The 19,498-nt window shown below is 48.6% G+C and overlaps 1 protein-coding gene across 1 annotated transcript; it reads left to right on the forward strand.

Moving 5' to 3' along the window:
* Positions 1–17,907: 17,907 nt before the first annotated feature.
* Positions 17,908–18,693, forward strand: LOC120837610. Its single transcript, XM_040207106.1, has one exon. It carries the CDS (start codon positions 17,908–17,910, stop codon positions 18,691–18,693), a length of 786 nt encoding a protein of 261 aa, XP_040063040.1.
* The last annotated feature ends 805 nt before the right edge of the window (positions 18,694–19,498 follow it).

Below are 19,498 nucleotides of genomic sequence, written 5' to 3' on the forward strand. Positions count from 1 at the left end.
ATAGAGTTGGTCGTGGACAGAATAACCAACGCGAAGACAGACGTGAGCCCCACAGCTCCGTACGTATCTCGGTTAGGGCTAACACGCACTGAAAGTGGAGAATCAACTTGAAAACAGGGGTCGATAAACACTTCACGCGACGATATTTTGCATCCTTGTCACAATCGAAGGTCATTCTGTCGAAACTCTCACGCTGTTGTAGCCTAAAACACTTTGTACAACCAATTTCGTTCACCGCGTCGACCGCCACAAACCAGCCACCATGTTTTTAATCCAGGATTAAGAAACAACCAAAAACTAAGCGCCCAATGTTGAGCGCTTAAGTTAAGCGTAGTTTAGTGCTGGGTTTAGCGATAAGCGAGTTTGGTGCAACCGAACGAAACCAAAACTTAGCTTAAGTTCCCGGCTAAGCTCCGCTTTGCGCTAAGCGGCGTTGGTGCAACCGGCCCTTAGTCCATTTTGTTTGGTTTTCGGCACAAGTTCGCCCCATTAAACGTTTCAGTTTCCTCAGTTGTTGTTTTGTTTTGCCCCCTCTTCATTTGTGAGAGTTTAGGGGAGGTGCAGGGTAACGCATGTCCCTGCAGCGCACCGCTTTGATGGCCCGCACTGCAAGTCCGACACCGAGACAACGAAGGCCCAACGAAGACACTACTGAGACCCGATTAAGTCGCGGCACCCAAGGCCTACACCCGGAATTTGAACTTCTGCCAACCAGGACCGAGCAACCAACGAAGCAGGCGAAGAACCACCAGTCGTCGCAGACCCCAATCGCCGCCGCAGACCGGCCCGTCGCCCAGCGAAACCTGACGACCTTTCATGGCGAGGCCCACGAGGATAGGGAGGATTGGTGTCATGCATGTGGCATGCCTGAGGCAGCAGATTCAGCGCAGTCACCGACAGGTTATCGGGTTGTGTGATTGTTATACTTTTGTTACACGTGGAGTGCGCTGATTGGCGCGTCAAGGAAAGGCGACGTGACGACGGAAAAAAGAATCGACGAGACGGGCAGTTCTGGGCTGGAGCTGGTTCAAGCAACACTTAGAGCTCGAATAAAGCGCTTTCCCCCCAAAGGCTGGCTCCCTGCCTTCCCGGGTCCCACGGCGCCCAAACCACAAGCCGTGACTGGCGCAGTCGACAGCGGGAGCTCAGCTACGGAACCTTGGGGTGAGCGACCAGCTCTAACACCACACGGACGTCGCCGAGTTCAAGCAAGCCCGGATTTTTTCCTGCCATAAGCAACGGAGCGGTGGGTCCGGCATACCGCACGGACGTTGCCATTTCAAGCAAGCCAAGCTTTTCGTCTACCATTTGCGATGGAGCGGCGAGTCCGGAGCACAGCACGGACGGGGCTGACATCACGCAAACTTGGCTCTTCGGCGATCATGCAACCGGGCGCCAGACAAGCGCTTGGCGTGACCGGTGGAATGAACGCTGCATGACGCAGTCTCAGCGCAAGAACCAGCGTCGAAAAACAAGACTTCCAGACTTCGACAGAGACCGGAACTACTGCCTCAAGGCGGTAGAATGTGGACTTCAGTGGTGCACGGACCCTGAGACATTCCTGCTAGGCATATCTGCTGCCAGTGCCTCCGACTGCCCATCGACGACGAAGAGCTGGCCAACCTGAATCGGTGAGCGCATATGCTTGTCTATTTCGGTTGAATGATCACTCGAGCAATGGCGAAGAACTATGAGTCGGGCAAAGGGGAGGTCAAAATGCCTGATAAACTTGAGGAGCCTGACGACGCATCAGAAGATGAGGGGAGAACGGATTCTGTAGTGATGAACACTCGGTTGGAAATTGAAAAAAATAAAACTCGAACAAATACGGGCACGAATTGAGCTCCGAAAATTGCAGAGGGAGAACGGCGGTGGTGCCAACGGGGGGCTGGGATTACAACCAGAATCTGGGGTAGCCCACTATGCTGCACTCTCGAGTAATGTGCTCAGCCGGATGCCCGGGGACAAAACCTTAGCGCCTGGCTGGTTCGAGGCGGTAGAAGTCGTATTTTGATCCTTTCAGGTTCTTGACGAGATAAAAACGGTTCTGATAATGCCGTATATGGCTGACAGGGTCAGGTCAGTGATCATGTGCAGTGGTATGAAGGAACTGCCATCTTACGCTCAGCTATAGGAACGAATTTTACTTGAGCTCAGATTGTCTCCAAACGAATATAAACGACTGTTCAATACGGCAGGCGAATTGCGGGAAGAGTCGTGGAGCCAGTTCGCCGGCCGATTTAATAGCTACTTCAGTTATTATCTGAAGAGTAGAAAAGTGGAAACTTACGATGACTTGTTGCAACTAGTTGTCGCGGATAGGTTGAAGGAGTCTCTGCCCAGTGAAAGAAAAGCGTATGTTGCCTTAAATGAAACGGGGGGTGGCTGCGTCCCGAGGCGATAGCTAAGCTGGCTGAATGCCATCAGGAGAGTAATGCACAAAGGGTCCCAAAACCCTACCACAAGACCGACACTACTGGAGACTCTGTTCAGAGCGAGTCTGTGACGGATCCGAAAGAGAGAGGGCATACCGAGCATGTCGGCGACACTCGACGCTGTTTTGCTTGTTGGGAATGGGTCACCCGGCAAGAAATTACCCTGAGACCAATCCTAAGCTAACGGCACGAGTAAAAAGACCTTTAGACTGCGAACACGCTGAGCAAACATTCGAGGTGCATGATAAACTAGTACCGCTGGCTGAACAACGCCAAGTGCTTGATGGAGAACGATCTGTGCAACTCCGCTCAGGAGACAAGTACTTAAATGCGAGGATTGATTCGGGTGCAGGCATTAAAATGGTTCGAAGGTCCATGGCCACCATTTCGGATGATAATCAAAAGAAAAAGGTTCGGTTGAAGGGCGCTTTCGGCCACGAGGTAGAGGCCGATCTCATGTATGTCCCGTTTCGACTTGGTAGCAATGCACTTGATACTGGAGTGGATACTTGACTGCTCTGTGCTGTAACCGAGCAGCTTGCCGGAGAAGTTGACGCACTACTCACATCTGAGGATTTAGTAGCTTTAAGAGGAGTAGAACAGGGAATGCCCTTGGCAGATCAGGTAGATCTTCCTGGTGAAGCTGCAGTCTTGAAGGAAGGTCCTGTGATAGAGGCATGTGTGATGGGCACATAGTCGGAGGGAGAAAATGGGACTGTAGAGTCTGAGGACGAGCGAAGTGACGTACACTAAATAGAATCTGAAAGTTGCCTTCAGTTTCGAACAGAACAGAAGGACGACGAGTCGCTGAAGCCACTGTGGCTACAGGCGAAAAAAGGGACCCATGGAATGCATGTGGTTGATGGAATGCTGTTCCAAAAAGAAAAAAAAATGGCAGTACTGTGAAGCAGTTAGTTTTACCGGAAAACAGGCGGAAGACAGTGTTAGAAATAGCCCATGACAAACCAGTTGTCGGGCATTTTGCTGGAAAGAAAACGCAACAGAGAATTAAGAATTCGTTTTACTGTCCGAATGTTCCAGGTATGAGAGCGCCAGATGCCAGCCAGCCCTTCGTTTCGTCCACTGACGCATCGGATAGAGCGATAGGGGCATGTCTTGCCCAAAGTGCAGATGATGGGAAAGAGTACCCGGTGGCCTTTCTCAGTAAACAACTTACTGCTCCCCAAACCCGGTTGTGTGGGCCTTGGGTCAGTTGGAAACGTGGCTATTTGGGGCGGAGGTCGAAATTCGCACCGATCATAACCCTTTGCAGTATTTGGCGTCAGCAGCACCAAATAGTGCGAGGCTGACTCGTTGGGCGCTTGCGGTGCAAAAATTTATCTTGATTGTATGATATGTGAAAGGGACGAGAAACATCCCTGCCGATGCGTCGTCAAGGCTGTAGTGCGGTGGAGTTTTGTTTGTGGTTACGATACTTTAGGCGTCCTTAAGCAGTAAGTATGTCAATCTTTCTTGTGATCATTCACGCCGAATGGACGGGAATTTGCGCGCAGTTCGCTTGTTGTTATATATGCTAAGATTGTAAAGGAATACACAAATTATGATTTTCTTTTAATTGGAAAGGAAAAAAAAAGGGGGGGGGGGCGTGTTATGCATGTGGCATGCATGAGGCAGCAGATTCAGCGCAGTCGCCGACGGGTTATCAGGTTGTGTGATTGTTATATTTTGTTACACGTGAGGTGCGCTGATTGGCCCCCTCGAGAAAACGCGACGTGACGACGGAAGGAAGAATCGACGAGACGGGCAGTTCTGGGATGGAGCTGGTTCAAGCAACACTTAAAGCTCGAATAAAGCGCTTTCCCCTCAAAGGCTGGCTCCCTGCCTTCCCGGGTCCCACGGCGGTCAAACCACAAGCCGTGACTATTGGCTTCTGCACTATGAATGTGTAGCCCGTCAAAATAGATGGACCACTGAGCAGAGCCTCTAAAATCTCTACTTCTCTTTGTAGGGTACCGGGATGCAGTGGTTCAAGAACCACGAGGCTTCACTTACGTCGTGGGACCGGCCTAAAAGATACATTCACGAATCAGCAACGACGACAGCGAGCGGAACATCTCCTGCAAATAAGGACTCAAGGCCCAAACGAAACGGTCACCAGCTTCGTTGAAAACGTTCTCCGCCTGAGCAGCCGTGCCGACCCTCAGTCTACCGAGGAGAAGAAGCTGCGCGTCCTGATGCGAAGCGTGAAGAGTGACACCTCGGGTGGCCTTGTTCGTGTCCCACCAACTACTGTCGATGAATTCGTTGCCGAAGCAGCTAACATCGAGCGTGTCCTGTCGATCCGAGCCAGCCACTATAACCGACTCCCCGGCATGCCTGTTGCATCGACGCTGGCATCTTCCCGATCTGACAAGAGCGGCATCAGCACTGACAACCTTCAAGAAATCGTCCGCGACATCGTCCGGGAAGAGCTCCAAAAAATACTACCCCGCGCTGATCGCCCCGCCTCGATCTCCACCGCCGAGGTCATGCGGGAAGAACTCCCGAGAGCCATCCAACCAGAGGCTTCCATCAGCGTGGCAGTCCCCGAAGAACCCACGCTTACTTACGCCGCAATGACCAGACAGCAACCGCCTCCTCCTCGCGCCTATGGCGCGCCACCCCGACGTCAGTCGCGCGCGGCATAGCACGACCGACGCCACGAGAACCAGGTTCAGTACGCCTGCCAGGAGCCCCGTACACCCCCAAAGACCGACGTATGGCGAACGGCTGTCCGACGCCCTTCATGCTATCCACTGCGGCGAGACCGGCAACGTGTACCGAGGGTGCAGCTTCCGCCAGTTGGGGCTGAGAGGGTTTGCGCCCCGAACGACCCTCGGCTGCGCCTGGGAGAACGACCAAGGCCGACCGAGGAGTACCTGCGGCGTCCGCCATCTTTAGTGCCGGGCCCTTCCCGGGGATCCCGCTCACCATCCTCACGACGTCCGGCATCGCCTCTTGGTCGGTCGCTCCAGGAAAGCTTGTCCCCCTTGCGTCGCCTTGAAATCTAAGTACGGCAACGCCTGGAGGTTGCGTTGTCGAAGACGACCGAAGTAAAGAGCCTCCAAAAATGCCGGATTCCTCCCACTCTCCCGAAGCCATCATCTAAACGAATCCTATGCAACGGTGCCCAACTACCTAAACGTCGTTATCGACGGCCACGGCGCATCGGCACTCGTGGATACCGGAGCAGACAATTCAGTCTTAAGTGAGAGGCTCTCTCGTTGCCTGCGAAAAGTGGCAACGCCGTGGGATGGCCCGCAGTTACGAACCACTGGGGGACACCTCATCCCGACTCCCGGAAGGGAGGCGTGATGAGGTGTCCCCCCGGTCCCGCCTCCCGGGAGGGAGGCGTGATAAAGTGTCCCCCAGTCTCGCCGTGTCACAGGACACGGCGAGACGTGTCCTGTGAGGTTCATCCTTCTGCGAGACTGAAGGAGGGACGTTATCCTCGGAACAGCACACTCTTAGAAAAAAGGGTATTGATGGTGCTCCCTTAAGGGAGGAACGGTCCTGTAACCTATGTTCCTTTAGAAAGGGAGAAACTTTCGTCCCTGAAGCAGGGGAGCAAAGCTCCTCCGTCGCTTGCATTTTAATATGGCGGCCCCGAATCGAGCAAATCGAGCCCAATAAGGCTTGACGAGGACGCTACGTCTCTTGTACGGGATGGGAGCAGCAGCAAATAAATGCGTTACACGAGCTTTGCGCAAAAAGTATTTATTTCCGGAGCCAGATTCCCCCGGCCTACAGGTACAGAAATTTGCGTTTCCAGAGCAGTTACTGAGTCTTCTCGTCGACAGCACTGCGATGTTAAACGGAGACAACCGATACCCAGTTACTTCGCGCACTTTGCGTCTTACCTTTGGTGTCCCTCGAGTCACAATTCCTTCGTCAACCGCACATCACGGAGAAGGGCAGACTCAATCCGCGAAACCAAAAGCCGCTCTCGAAAGAACAAACTCGAAGCCGCTGTTCATCGCGTAGCGTGAAAGAAGGTTAAATCGCTAGCTACCCATGGTGGGGTCAAGCAGAGTAATTGCAAGTAGCTAGGCTAGATGGCACCAGATACCGCCCAATTGATGTTTTACAAAAAATAATTTGCTCTTCTTAGGCCACTACTGCGCTTGGGGATCCTCTACTATACACACATTACGCATAGTACAAGCATCAGGTGAACATACATTGAGCACATACACGGCAAACACAAACATTAATACAACGGAACACCAGACTAACCCGAACACTACACCCGAGCTCTGCGTTTCCGTCTTTTATACTGGTCGTTTTGAACGTACGGAACTTTTCGGTGACTCCCTAAGCAATAAAAAATATTCCCAGCATGTTGATTTTTTCCCAGCAGTGTCATACCTCTGAGAGTATTTTGAATGGCTCAGGGGATGAATCTCTTTTTAAAAAGTAAACGCTCGATCATTCCGTAATTATTTGAAAGCCAATAAATCAAGCCGCTCCATTGTGGTTCGAAGCCGTGAGTTTGTTTCCCCACACGGCACGTCGTAGCCTGTATTTCGATTGGTTTTTCTATTTGTGCTGTTCGCGCAAAGCTGCAATTGCCGTCTGCAATTAATCTGTAGAGCGGATATTCACTCAGCTGGAAGTGATGCTTCACAGGCTGAGAAATCGCTTTTCGATCAACTTGAATGCAGCCAAAGACGCGACTTCCGGCAGGTGTTCCGTGTACGGAGCTACGCCGTGGCGAGCCCGAAAACTTCTAGCGCTCATCCCAGCGCGCCACTTGGAGGGCAGTCTCTCCAGGAACCGTAGTATATTTAAACAGCAAAATAAAGGGTAGTTTTTTTTTTTCTCGATTTTACCTACTATTGTTTTTTAATGTCGAAATTCCATACTGTAAATGTACGTACTTTCCGTCACGATTTCGTACTGTTCAGTCCTTGCCCCAGAGCGCAATCGCTCTCGGGGATGAAACAATTCCGACAGTCACATTGGCCACTGTACGATAGCGATAGGAGCTTCTGCTGTTCAGACCAGCGTTCCAACATGACTATCCGCACGTTGATCGATTGCACGTAATCCCTCAAGTGGTATTAAACTTTTTGATGTAAAGCGGAATGTCAACCTGCGACACCCCGCCCCCTCCGATCACGGCCCGACCAGCGGCATCAATGCCCAACAGTTCACGATCTCATCTTGTTGCACCACTGATACGCGAACACACTGTCACATCGGCGATAATTCCAGTCTTCTGTTCACAACCCAGAACACTGCCATCGCGATGTTGCAGCCATGTTGCTGACACGCACAAATACAGAACCACGTTGAACGCCGGTTGCACTCGGCATCGGAACACAGAACCGAACTCAGCATGGAAGGCACACAGGCAGCCGGCAGCAAAACCTGCATGTCTTGGACGCAGTTCCTGCGTTTTCCATAACGTCGAAAACGTCGACACAGTTCCACGTGGTTTCGCTACTGCAGTTCCGTGCCGCGCGAGTCCCGCAATCCGAAGACGGCCATCGCCCAGTGTACGTGGCGCTGTTGGCACTGCTCCGGAACTTCGCTGTTTCTAGCGTCTTCGTTTGCTCGTTTGATAAAATTAGTGATAAAAACGTTAATGCAACCGAAATGTTCTGCACGTTTAGACTAGAAGACGGATTTACAGGCGGCCTTTGCTGCCACTGAAGCTCAATCAACTAAACAGCTATTTATTAAACAACGTGCACGACCTGCTCGAAAAACGAAACCGAATGAAGATGGGTCGGAAGGGCGAAAGCTTTCTCCCGTCTGCCTGGAGAAGGAGAAAAACGTTTCGTTCCTCCCCTTTTCTCGTGTCCGCTTGGGGGCGCGTCAGTAGAAGGGAGGAAGACGCGCCGTTGCTACTTTTTTCCTCCATTTTTTCTGAAAGTGCAGTCCCTGAATGAAGGAATATTGTTTCGGCGTACCTCGTGAGATAATCTGTGGAGACGATTCTCCACCGGTTTCCCGACGTTGACAGCGGAAAAGGGCCAAGTAAGTTCATTCCGATCTGCTGGAACAGCGTGGACGGGGGAGGGGTGGGCGGGGGGCAATTGAATGCAGAAGTCATGGCGGCTTCATCGGTCATTTCTTACATCGCTGATACTCGTGGCATGATCGAATATAGAGGTGAACGGTCTTCGGTAGCCTGGGCCAGTAGTACTTTTCTTGAATCCTGGCGAACGTCCTGTAGCTTTTCAAAGCAAAATTATACCTATTCCAATCCAAGACCTATGCCGGCTATCGCTTTTCTGGCTGAACAGTAAATTAACCAACACATGCCCATTTTAAAAGTCATACACGTGGTATCTGCCTTATGGAAAAGCCAAGTTGTTTGCATCAGTTTGTTATTAGAGTATGTACAATCCGGCCTTCTGGCGTAACAGGAAAAGGACATTTACCTTTTTACAAACTAACTCTCCACGAGAATCCGCTTCTACAAAGGAAAGGTCGAGATAAGGAATTATTGCACTTAAAAGCCTGTAGATTTTTTTGCAGAATTTGTTTTTCCGTACTTACGAGAACTTAATGTGCTACCGCTAGTCTGTGACATTTAGAATTCGGAATTAAAAACAGCCCGAAAAGACGAGGACCAGACAAAGAAGTGACGTGGACGCAGCGCTGACTGACAACTGAGTTTATTGAACTCAAAATCGGAATATATACTGGCGTTGTCACGAACAGAAAAGAAGAAAAAAAAAATCAACCCACATTATACATCACCAATAAAAAAAATTAATAATAATATAAATTAAAAAATTCGCCATGACACAGTCGTACAGAGTACGCGCTAAAAGATGAGCAAGTCAGGCAACTAGAAAATTCATCTCTGCCTGAAGGGCCACTGTCATAACGCTTTTTTAAAATTCTTTTTAAATAAAAAGAGAGACCTAAAGAGTGGCTCAAAAAATCACTGATACATTCACTTCTTTTTGGTCTCTTTTAAAGGGGCCTCGCAATCATATTTAAGCGTCTACCTTTTTTGCGGTTTCCTCGTCTCTTGGGGTTCGGGCAAGCCAGCGGGCGCGGAGAGAGTAACTAAATATCACAGCGTCATATTTAAGCCGGGCGACGCACATGCCTCCTCTTCCTACGGGGGCGCCCCGTGGTGTCTGTCGAATGCGCGCGGCATGTGACGAAATCGTGACGATTTTGGTCCTGACGTCAGCCGAGGAAGAGAGCTGCGCCGTTCCCCGGCAGCTTCTCTCCTCGGCCTCACCTCCTTTCCCAGGCTTCCCCTTCCCTCCCCACATTCCCGCGCGAAGGGGAATCCTCTGGCACGGGAAAAGGGGGGCAGTGGACCACAGACGTCTTGAAGGAGGCTATTCTTTGCTTGTTTTTGTAATGTTAATATGCCTATAAATTTCAAAATAAAGCGAAGTTTGAGAAAAGAAAAAAGTTCAAGTTATTATGCTCAGTGCGCTCAGGTTCCGTGCAAACTAAGAAAACAGTAAAAATGTCGTTGCAGGGCCTCTTTAAGTAACCACTGGGCACTTTCCTCAAGGCGTAAATATTAACACTAAGATATTCAATTGTCGCAGGAAATTGCCTCCGTTCTTACCACATGTTCAGTTGGCGCCCTAAACAATTAATGGTCCAACTATCAAACTTAAATCCGTCACTCGTAGAAAATGTAACTCTACCGCGAGTGTCAAAATATTCAGAGTTTGTATATTTTTAAGATTCATTTATAAAACCTTAATCTGCTACCGCTATAGCCCCTAAGGCATTTTAGAAGTGGTTCGAGTACTGGGAAGGGAGCGTGCTCAAATGCATTTTTCACAATTAATCTTATTCGAGTGAAGTATTATTCGGTGCACCTAGATTAAAAAAATAATACGGGCGTGTTGAAAAAGAAAATATTTGAAATCAAGGAGAGAGCAAACTAGTCGACCCCTGTGGGTCAAATGTGATTTTTTGATACGGTTACCCGTTTTAGACAGTAGAGAGTTTTAGGGAACCGTTTTTGCACATCCGATACGGTACGATGGGCCCTCCGGTACGAACTGCGCATGCGCCTGTCTTCTGCGATCTTACCGTAATGCGCTGTTGGAACCGTAAGGCACGACCGGCACGACCAATGGCCGACATGGACAGTCTCGCTTCGTTAGCAAAACGGCTATTTCGCTGGCGGAGAGAGCGTGCCGTGGCTCCAAACATGAATAAAATAACTCGTGGCAGTGCCTGGCAGGAGCGCCATGTGTGACAGCAAGTCCATAAAGTTTGAATCAGCAAAAAAGAGGAAGAATAAAGAACAACCGCAATAGGACTTTTTCGATAGAAATAAATTGGTGTTTAGCGCAGCCAGAACTCGTCTGCTCGGTAGCTCAGTGGATTGGCGCGCCGATTTTTTGAGCTCGTAGAGGGCCGGTAGTGGAGAGTTCGAATCCCGCTGGCCCAAACAACTTTTTTTTTTTTTTTTTTTTTACGTGTAAGTTTTTTTTTTTTTTTTTTTATACAAACATTGGATGTGCATTTTGAGCACTTATCACCCGTTTTTTACAGCTGCTGTTATGACAGGATTATCTATAGTGGCACAAGAGTGTGCAACAGCCTTCTGCATCAAGGCTCTGGATACATTTTAGTTTAAAAATGTTGCATGAATTAAAAATTTCTGTACAAATGCTAATCACATATATCCTATAAAACGAGCCCTTTGAATATTTGGTGATAGTTTTAATAAGTGCACAGCAGTAAAGTTACAGGTTTTTCTTTATATTTTCTTCGTGGTCGTACCGTACACAGCGCAACGATCGGTACGCGGGCGTACGACCGTGATCGTCTGCTACCTGTACCGTAAGAGAGCAACATGAGCGCCGCATCTACCTCCGTCCCTCCGCCTCCTCCTCGCAAGCGATTTAAAGTAGTAGACAACATCTTTCTACTTCAGGAGCTGCTAGGCGCTACTCCTTTTTCGCTCCAGCACTTTGGAATGACGCAGCGTTGAAAAAGAACTTATCGTTGCGAGGAGCGAAGGAACGGATTGACCTCCTCGTAAATAAAAATAGAGATTTAAGACGTACTGAAAGATACGTCATTTCAAAAATATACACACTGTATGGAAAGTAACGAATTCCCAGAGTCCCTTATGAATATAGAATCCACTAGGGTACTACTAAAAAGGAAATTAAGGAATTGGTGTCAAGCATTTGAGCTGTAGATATCGTAGCCTAACCGTTGGAGATATTTCGTACTTTTATTTCATGGTTGCGTGAGTAGACTTGGCTATAAACACCTATATTTCATGCTCTAAAGTGTTCCTTTTTGTATTTATTTGTGCTGCTAATTTTGTGTTCCTTTCATTTTTTTTTTTTTCTTTTTTGTGCTGCGGTGTGTTTTCTTTTTTTTTTTTTGTAACAACATGTATTGTAGTTGGTCGCCTGGCCCCACATACAAACAGAATGCTGCTTTTGTGGGCCAGCTCTTTATTTTGTATGACTTGATCTTAAAATAAAAATTGAATTAAATTGAAAAATTAATTGAAAATTGAATTGAATTAGCTTTGTACAAGAAAAATGACCGCATCAACTTGAAAAAGTGAGTATATTTTGGTTATTTTTGTATTTTCTTCGAGATTTAATATCTCTAGTTTTATTTGTCCATAGCTTTCTTAATACTCGATCCTGCATTGGGCCTCGAGGGAAAAAGACAGGATCGCCAGCAGACGACTTCGAATGTTGATGATAAGCGCGCGCGAGCGTGTTCTTGTGCCAAATCGAGTTTGCTTTCGGCAACGTTTCAGCATATCAGGACGTGGTTGGTGTAAACATCATATTTGTTGATGTAAAACACCGAAGTTTGCCCGCTGAGAACGCATGATTTATTTGAAAACAAGTTACCATGTACGGTCGAGGCATTATTTTATTCCCCAAGTATATAAATCTGGTAAACTGAAAGAAAAAAAAAAAAATACGCTGGCACATCATTCGTGGTATCCGCACATCATTCCTGGTATCACAACTTTTTTGTTTACTCAAAGAGTAAAGCTATACGCACTCCGGAGTGCGCTTCGCGCGGAAATGGCTATACGCACTCCTCCGAGAGATCATGCCGCTCGGGCCACCCTTTTCGAACGGCGCGTGAATCACTGGGGCGCTCGTTAACACAGCCCCCCGCCTGCGTTCACGCCGCTTCGCGGCGACAGTATCGGCTGCTAATTACTAAGCGTAACCAGTACACGCCGCTTCGCGGCGTCCAGCCGGCAATCCAAGCCCCGCTGTCCCCGATCGCACCTCCGGAAAGGGAGTCCGATACCATTTAGTTCTGCGAAGTTTCTCGGCAACATTCGATTTTTTTTTTTTTGTCTTTACTGTTCATCGCAAAAAAGGAAATGTCGTAAATATCGCCAAATGTATCAACAAAACAAAATGTTCGAGAAAAAAAAAAAAAAAAAAAAAAGTAGGCCCACCGCGGATCGAACCCGCGTCTACGTGCGTATGAGGCGGACACCCTAACCCCTATGCCATGGCACCGATTAGGAAACTCGTTGTGTACACTCTTTTTATACGAGAAAAGCGGAGTGCGTATAGCCATTTCCGTCCGAAGCGCACTCCGGAGTGCGTATAGCTTTACTCTTACTCAAAAGCTACAAGCTACGCCAAGTTGAACGTCCTATGCCTTGCCGCCAACAAGCGCCTTCTCTTAGTGTATCGGTGCTCGGTGGCACCCGAAAGAAATGCGACTGACTCCGTGTCACGGCAAACCAAAAAGAATGTTTATTCCCTCGTGCCCCTGCACAAGTCACGGGCCCCACGGCACGCGCGTGCGTGCCTCGCTTATAGAAAGCTTGAAGTTCAAAAGAGACTCACGCCACACTTAGTGCGCAGACAGTCGTACAAAATCACTTTTTCTAAATTGCTTTCGCTGAATAGAGCCAACTCCAAGTCATGGTCAAAAAGATCGAGCGCCATTGTTGTCGGAAAGCTCGTCTGCTTCTTTAGCAGACGAACATTTTAGAACTTCGCCGTGCTAGGGGCGACACGCCGTGGTGCGCCAGGTTTTGTATTACGGAAGCGCATTCATTCCAGTAAAAAAACGAGACGAACTATAAGTAGGTATACTATTTTTTTTTTGTTCTCTATAGACCTTTGTCCGGAAGTGCTCTTTTTAGCCTCGACGCAAGGAGCAAAGGCGAACAATAATCTCGAACCCAGACGCACACGGCTGGGGGGGGGGGGGGGGCTGCGTCGGCCTCCACCGCTGCTTCCTGCCAAGGCTTCTTCGCTGGTGTGCCGACTGCCGTTTCGCCGGAATCGGTCATGTTCCTGTGTCCATACGCCACTTTGCCGCTGTTGGTTTCCATCTAGACGAGCCAGAAAACATCTCGCGACGAGTTGACCGCGCCGCGAGTGACGAAGAAAAAGCAAACATGGGGACGGTTTGTACGGTTGCTTTGGTGGCTCCGGTGTTGCGTGTCTTCAACGTCCTCGTGAGAAGATTTCCCTGCCCTTCGAAGTTAGTGCAAGCACCACGAGTGCCCTTCGAAGTTAGTGCAAGCACGAAAGATGTGGAATCATCGTCTCAACTACAAATAAGCTGGCCTTCACGAGCAACGAAGATGCCGAGCAGGCACTCGGCACCCTTGTGTCGTCAGATGTTCTACAACGTCGGGGTGTTTTCATTTATCATTTGGAATGGCTTCAAGAGTGGGAAATTAATCTATTTCGCGGATTGTTAACGCCGAGGCGAGTGCCCTCCGTTGCAGTGCCGTTGTCGCGCAGAGAAAACCGGGTGGCGATGGCGGCGGTGCTCTTTGATCGCTTTGATCTTGCGCCGTCGGGTTCATGGAGTCCGGAGTTAACGTGCGTACGTACATACGTGCGTCTGCTTGATCGGTGTTTTGGACTGCCTCAGAACTCTTTCTCACGCGCATTTTCCTTGTGAAGCTTAGTAGCTCATTACACCTCGTCGTCGAGTGCGCTCATTTGACTACGACGCACGAGCCTGCGTGATGTGAATTTCACTGCCTAAGATCTTTGGTGTGCTGTAACGAGGGCTAATAAAATATCACCGCGAACTTCTGAAAAAACGAGTCGAAGTTTCGTCTGTTATCATAACTGATCGCCTGTCACAATATTAGCGTTCCTAGACTCCGCCCCCACAGGCACCCTGCTTCGTTGCCCGATAGTAAATTCCAGCTCCCACTTCAAGTAAGTACCATCCTTTAGAACTGGCAATTAATAGTTTCGAACCCAGACGCTCGCAGTGTGTGTGTGTGGGGGGGTGGCGAAGGGGCGATAGACCGCGACCTTTCCCAGTTCTAGCACGTTGCCGGCGTCCGTCTTGTTTACCGCCGTGTAATGTACCGGAGCAATTCGTCCGGACGGCACTGTGCCGTTGTTGGTTGTACAAACAACCAGAAGAAACGCAGGGTTTTTTTGGAAACCCACTGCCCGTCACACAATTGCATAAGAGGCGAGTGCGAATGCGACGTGTACGGATTCCACAAGTTTCCGTCCCATCCAGCTTCTCGACAAGAATGGACAGCCGCACTCCGAAGAAAAAACTTCACTCCGAGCAAGAACTCAAGAGTGAGTGCCAGTGTAGCAACAATTTTTTTATATGCGTACGTTTGGCGTGCGTGATGGATACAACAGAGGTGGGGGTCTAGTCGATTCTGAACGAACGAACAGCAGATGCTGCGGGAAAGCGAGTGGGGGCTCAGGTTGAACGTTAAATATGTACCATCAATCACCTCAACTTGCGTGCAAATGATATCTTTGTCCTGTAGAAATATGTGCATTGTTGTACAGTTTAGAGAAGGAAAGAAACCCCAAACAAAATGAAGGGGGCCCAACGCTTCAAAACTGTCCTGGTTTCACTAACCGCGTTGATCACTTCATCAAATCCCATTAACCAAATAAGACACACTGGTATAACTTTAGTAAAAGCAGGGCTGAAGCCTGGGCTAGTTGGTAGTTTTGTTTTTGTTTGTGTTTTTTTAGGATGACTAGCTTTGGTATATTTTTGGTTGGATCCATACAAGCACCTGCAGCTCAGCAATTGAGTTTTCTACAGAGGTGCAGCAAATCCAAGAGCTGAAGGCACTTGAATTTGCTCTACATGCTGGAAAGAAGTGAATTACAAGATCTAGAAGACATTTTAATGTGACTGTTTTGATCAATGTTATGTTTTCCCGTACCCACCGACCCAACACGAACCAGAATTTGAAAGGCAGTGATTGCATGTAGAAAACTTCGATGCCATCAACATTCAACAATATTTCATTTTGATTGTTCTGGAATCACAAGAGCTGCACTTCTATCCACGAAGAGCCAGATGTGGTTCACTAGCCAGTTTTGAGGAATACTGTTGTTTACCATTTCGTCGTTTACCCCGAGACTGGGTTTTTTTTAGAAGAGCAGAAGTAACTTCTGCTCTTCTAAAAAACCCCCAGTCTCGGGGTAAACGACGAAATGGTTGACTTCCACCAGCTAGCCTGTACTTTGACTCTTTTCTCGATAACTGTTGTTTGTTGTTGACCTTATGACCTCATAGCTAGCAAATATATTTGTGGTCTCTCATGTCGCATCGTAATATCCTATATAAATTTTTGTCCCCCAGGTGTGCTCTGTACACTTCCTCGATGGCAAGCCAACGACCATAAATCCAACGCCAATGCTGAAGCTTGGGTACCAGAGGAAGGTAAATAAAATTAGTAATCTCTAGTGCTTTGCTTTATTTCCTCTGGTCAAGTGATTAAGCAGTGCTGGTGTGCTGGTAAGTTTGTGGCGATGCTACACAACCTCATTTAGAAGCCCAGACCGCGGAGTGCGTGAAGTGGGGGGATGAAGAGGCAGAAGTAAGATATAAAGCCTGAAGGACACAAAAAATGGTTGGCATTCTCCTGGTCTTCCGGTTTTTCTGCCATATCTGGCATCCCAGTCTGTATGCCTGTACGTTCTGCCAATTCGGTATTCCCAACAGCTGTTCTCTTGCAGGGCTGCAATAATAACATAACCTAAACCTTGTTTGAAATAAAATTGTAGTTATGGATCGCTCATCTCTATCAGTCCCACCCATGTTGTCAAAGGTCGCTTACAAACCCTTTGTCATGACCAGGCGTCACAGCATCTGTCTTGTTGATTGTCACGTCGGCCCTTTTGGGCGGTGCCGGAATTGGAGATACGGCCACCGAACCAGTTGAGTTGCAAGCCGTTTCCATAGATCTGGTGCACAACAGACTGTATAAATGAGCCCCTTCAACAATCAGTCCAAAGGAGGTTCAGTTGGCAGCTCCATAAAACTGTGCTGCTTCGATTCGTCATAGACCAAGGTACAATTCTCCCAAATACCAAAGCCGTCTTCAATTCCCTAGGCTGCAGTAGGAAACCACCATCCGGTGAGATATGCAACAAGAGTTCCTTGGGGCAGTCAGTATTCTGTTCTCACCGATGCTCCGGGATATAATCTCTGCTCCATTCCACGCTTGCTGGACTGCTTCCATACAGCTGACCCGCCATTTTCAAACACAGACTAAGACTAAGAGCGCAATACGAAACAGATTTTTAAAGGCAGTGATTACATCTAGAAAACTTGACATTTCCTTCATTGCTTCAGAGTTTTGCACCCTTGGCAAGCATAATGTTCAAAAGAAAAAGTAGGTAGGCATGGCAGGCACCGCTGCAAGGCCACCATCGCAGACAGGTATAGATAGTGCTCGAGAAGTTATCAAGAAGGCCTGCCTGCATCGCTTCAGGGGCCCCTCGTTAAACAACAAACAGATTTTATCGGATGTGTGTCCGATAAAATCGGACACACGCCCCGACTTTATTCCCAGGGGCATCGAGGGGAAAGGGCCTGCATTGGAGACTGGGTCTTTAAGTAAGAGTAATGAATTAAGGACAAAAAATACTAGGAAGCATTGGGCATCCCCTGGCTTCCAGGTTCAGTTCAAGAAATTTCATGTCGAATGACATCAATAAAATTTACATTTTAGGTGACACCTGGCAGGCGACAGCTTCAAAGGCACCCGCAGGCACGCCCAGCAGGCCTTGAAGTTTCAACAGTTGACACTACCAGTGATGAAGACACCACGCCGTGTACCGCTAACTCTTCGTCGACACCCAACGACTTTGACTCGGACAGCGGTTCTCTTTCGTCAGAGATCTTGCCTGCACCTGCACCTCCGTTAACTGAATTGTCTCACCTATGTCCTAGTTCGACGCCAGAAAACACCCCCGAGCAAGAGGGTGCTAGTCCAGGTGCAGCTCCTAGTACATATCGGGAGTGTAGTGTGCAAGCAAGACCTCAGATGGTCGACTGCGCTACGCAGTGGGAAGATAATTTCAGCTACGTCTCATCAGAGCACTGCTATGCGACAAAAGCAGAAACAATAACGAAGTCAGCCGAGACTCAAACAGTGTCTTTGCCGTTCCATGAAACGCTGTCGCAAGCGGACTGTTCCTTTTACACAGGCCTTAACCTTGACGCTTTTTCAAAACTCGTCATTAGTGTTAGTGCGGTGCACCAGTCTGGCACGATGAGCATTGGGGATCAAGTCCTAATGACATTGATGCGCCTGCGTCTGTCACTACTTTATGGGGACCTTGCGCGGCGATTCGAAATCTCGGTTGGCCAAGTCGGAAAGGTGTTCAGGAAGATGATGAGCGTACTGGCAGACATCCTATCCAAAGTGATAGTGTGGCTACCAAAGGAGGTGATTCTGGCAACCATGCCTGTGCAATTCATTGAAGGTGGATATAGGAACACCACGGTCATCATTGATTGCAGTGAGGTACCTCTGCAAATGCCAAAAAGGCTGTACGCCAGAGGGCAGTCCTTTAGTTACTATAAGGGACGCAACACAGTAAAGTTCTTAATTGCTGTTGCACCCAGTGGATTTGTCATGTTTGTGTCGTGTGCGTACGGAGGGCGAGCATCTGACAAATTCATTGTGGAGGACTCTTGTTTTGCCGAGTACCTCTCTGACGATGATCAGGTGATGGCAGACAGGGGGTTCAGCCTGAGTGCGGAGATGAGAGAGAAGGGGGTGAAGCTAAACATACCGGCTTTCACTAGAGGACGAAAGCAGATAACTGAAAAGGAGGCGACGGAATCTAGGAGAATTTCCAGGCTACGAATCCACGTCGAGAGAGCCATCGGAAGGGTTAAGACCTATCGAATTCTCAAGCAACCCCTGCCAATCCACCACAAGAAGATCATGAACAAGATCATCTTGGTCTGTGCTGGATTGTGTAACCTGAAAGGGGCATTGATTGCAGCTCAAGATCCGCAAAAGCGAAAGAGAGAGCAGGACGATGATTAAAAGAAAGTGTTGCTTGCATGTCAGCTTTTCCCGCACATCCAGATGGGAGAGAGTTTTGCATTTCTTTGCTTCATATGGCCATAACTAGACAGCAATGACTCGTCTGTATTTGCAAATAACCCCACCGTAAAAACAGGTACCTTATTTTTCAAGCTGAGCATGGCATTGTGGCAGCCATGGGGGGGAAGATCTGGGCCCGTTTGCTCGAAGCGCTAACCGCGGCTAAAGTTAGCCGCAGTACCTAGGAGAGGGATTTTTTTAAATCACGCGACTGGCTCGGTAGGGATGCGGGGAAACATGGCGGTGTCCCAGTGGGTGAGCTCTGCTCGCTTTGGAAATAATATGTTGTTGTAGCTGCAATATCGGGCGCGTTAGTCAGCAACGAATGGTGCAGGAGGCTTTCGCTTTGCTTTACCTCACTTAAACCGCAAAGCATGGGCAATGACATCGCCGCATTTTTTAGATAGTCTTTCGATTCTGGGCATTCCTAAGCCTAAATGAACGCGATAATTGTCGGCATGGCAACGTCTTTGGAAAGCGGATTGTTGACAGCACACAAAAGCAGACAGCGTCCCAACAGACCTTTTTTCTAAATTATCCAAGCACCGAGGTGGACGCTACGACTGTAGTTGCACGCGCCGCACGTGCTAGCGTCTGCAGTAGTAACCGTTCTGAAGCAAAAAGTATAAAACAAATTTTGCCTTGCTCGCGCGTTCGTTAAAGCCTTATGTTTTTTTACTCCGAATCTTTTATTACAGGAAGGCCAGCGCGCGTGGACCGTAGAATTACACTTCCAGCGTTCTCC

Source organism: Ixodes scapularis, unplaced genomic scaffold, assembly GCF_016920785.2.
Source record: "Ixodes scapularis isolate PalLabHiFi unplaced genomic scaffold, ASM1692078v2 PGA_scaffold6__148_contigs__length_123643588, whole genome shotgun sequence".
NCBI classification, from domain to species: domain Eukaryota; kingdom Metazoa; phylum Arthropoda; class Arachnida; order Ixodida; family Ixodidae; genus Ixodes; species Ixodes scapularis.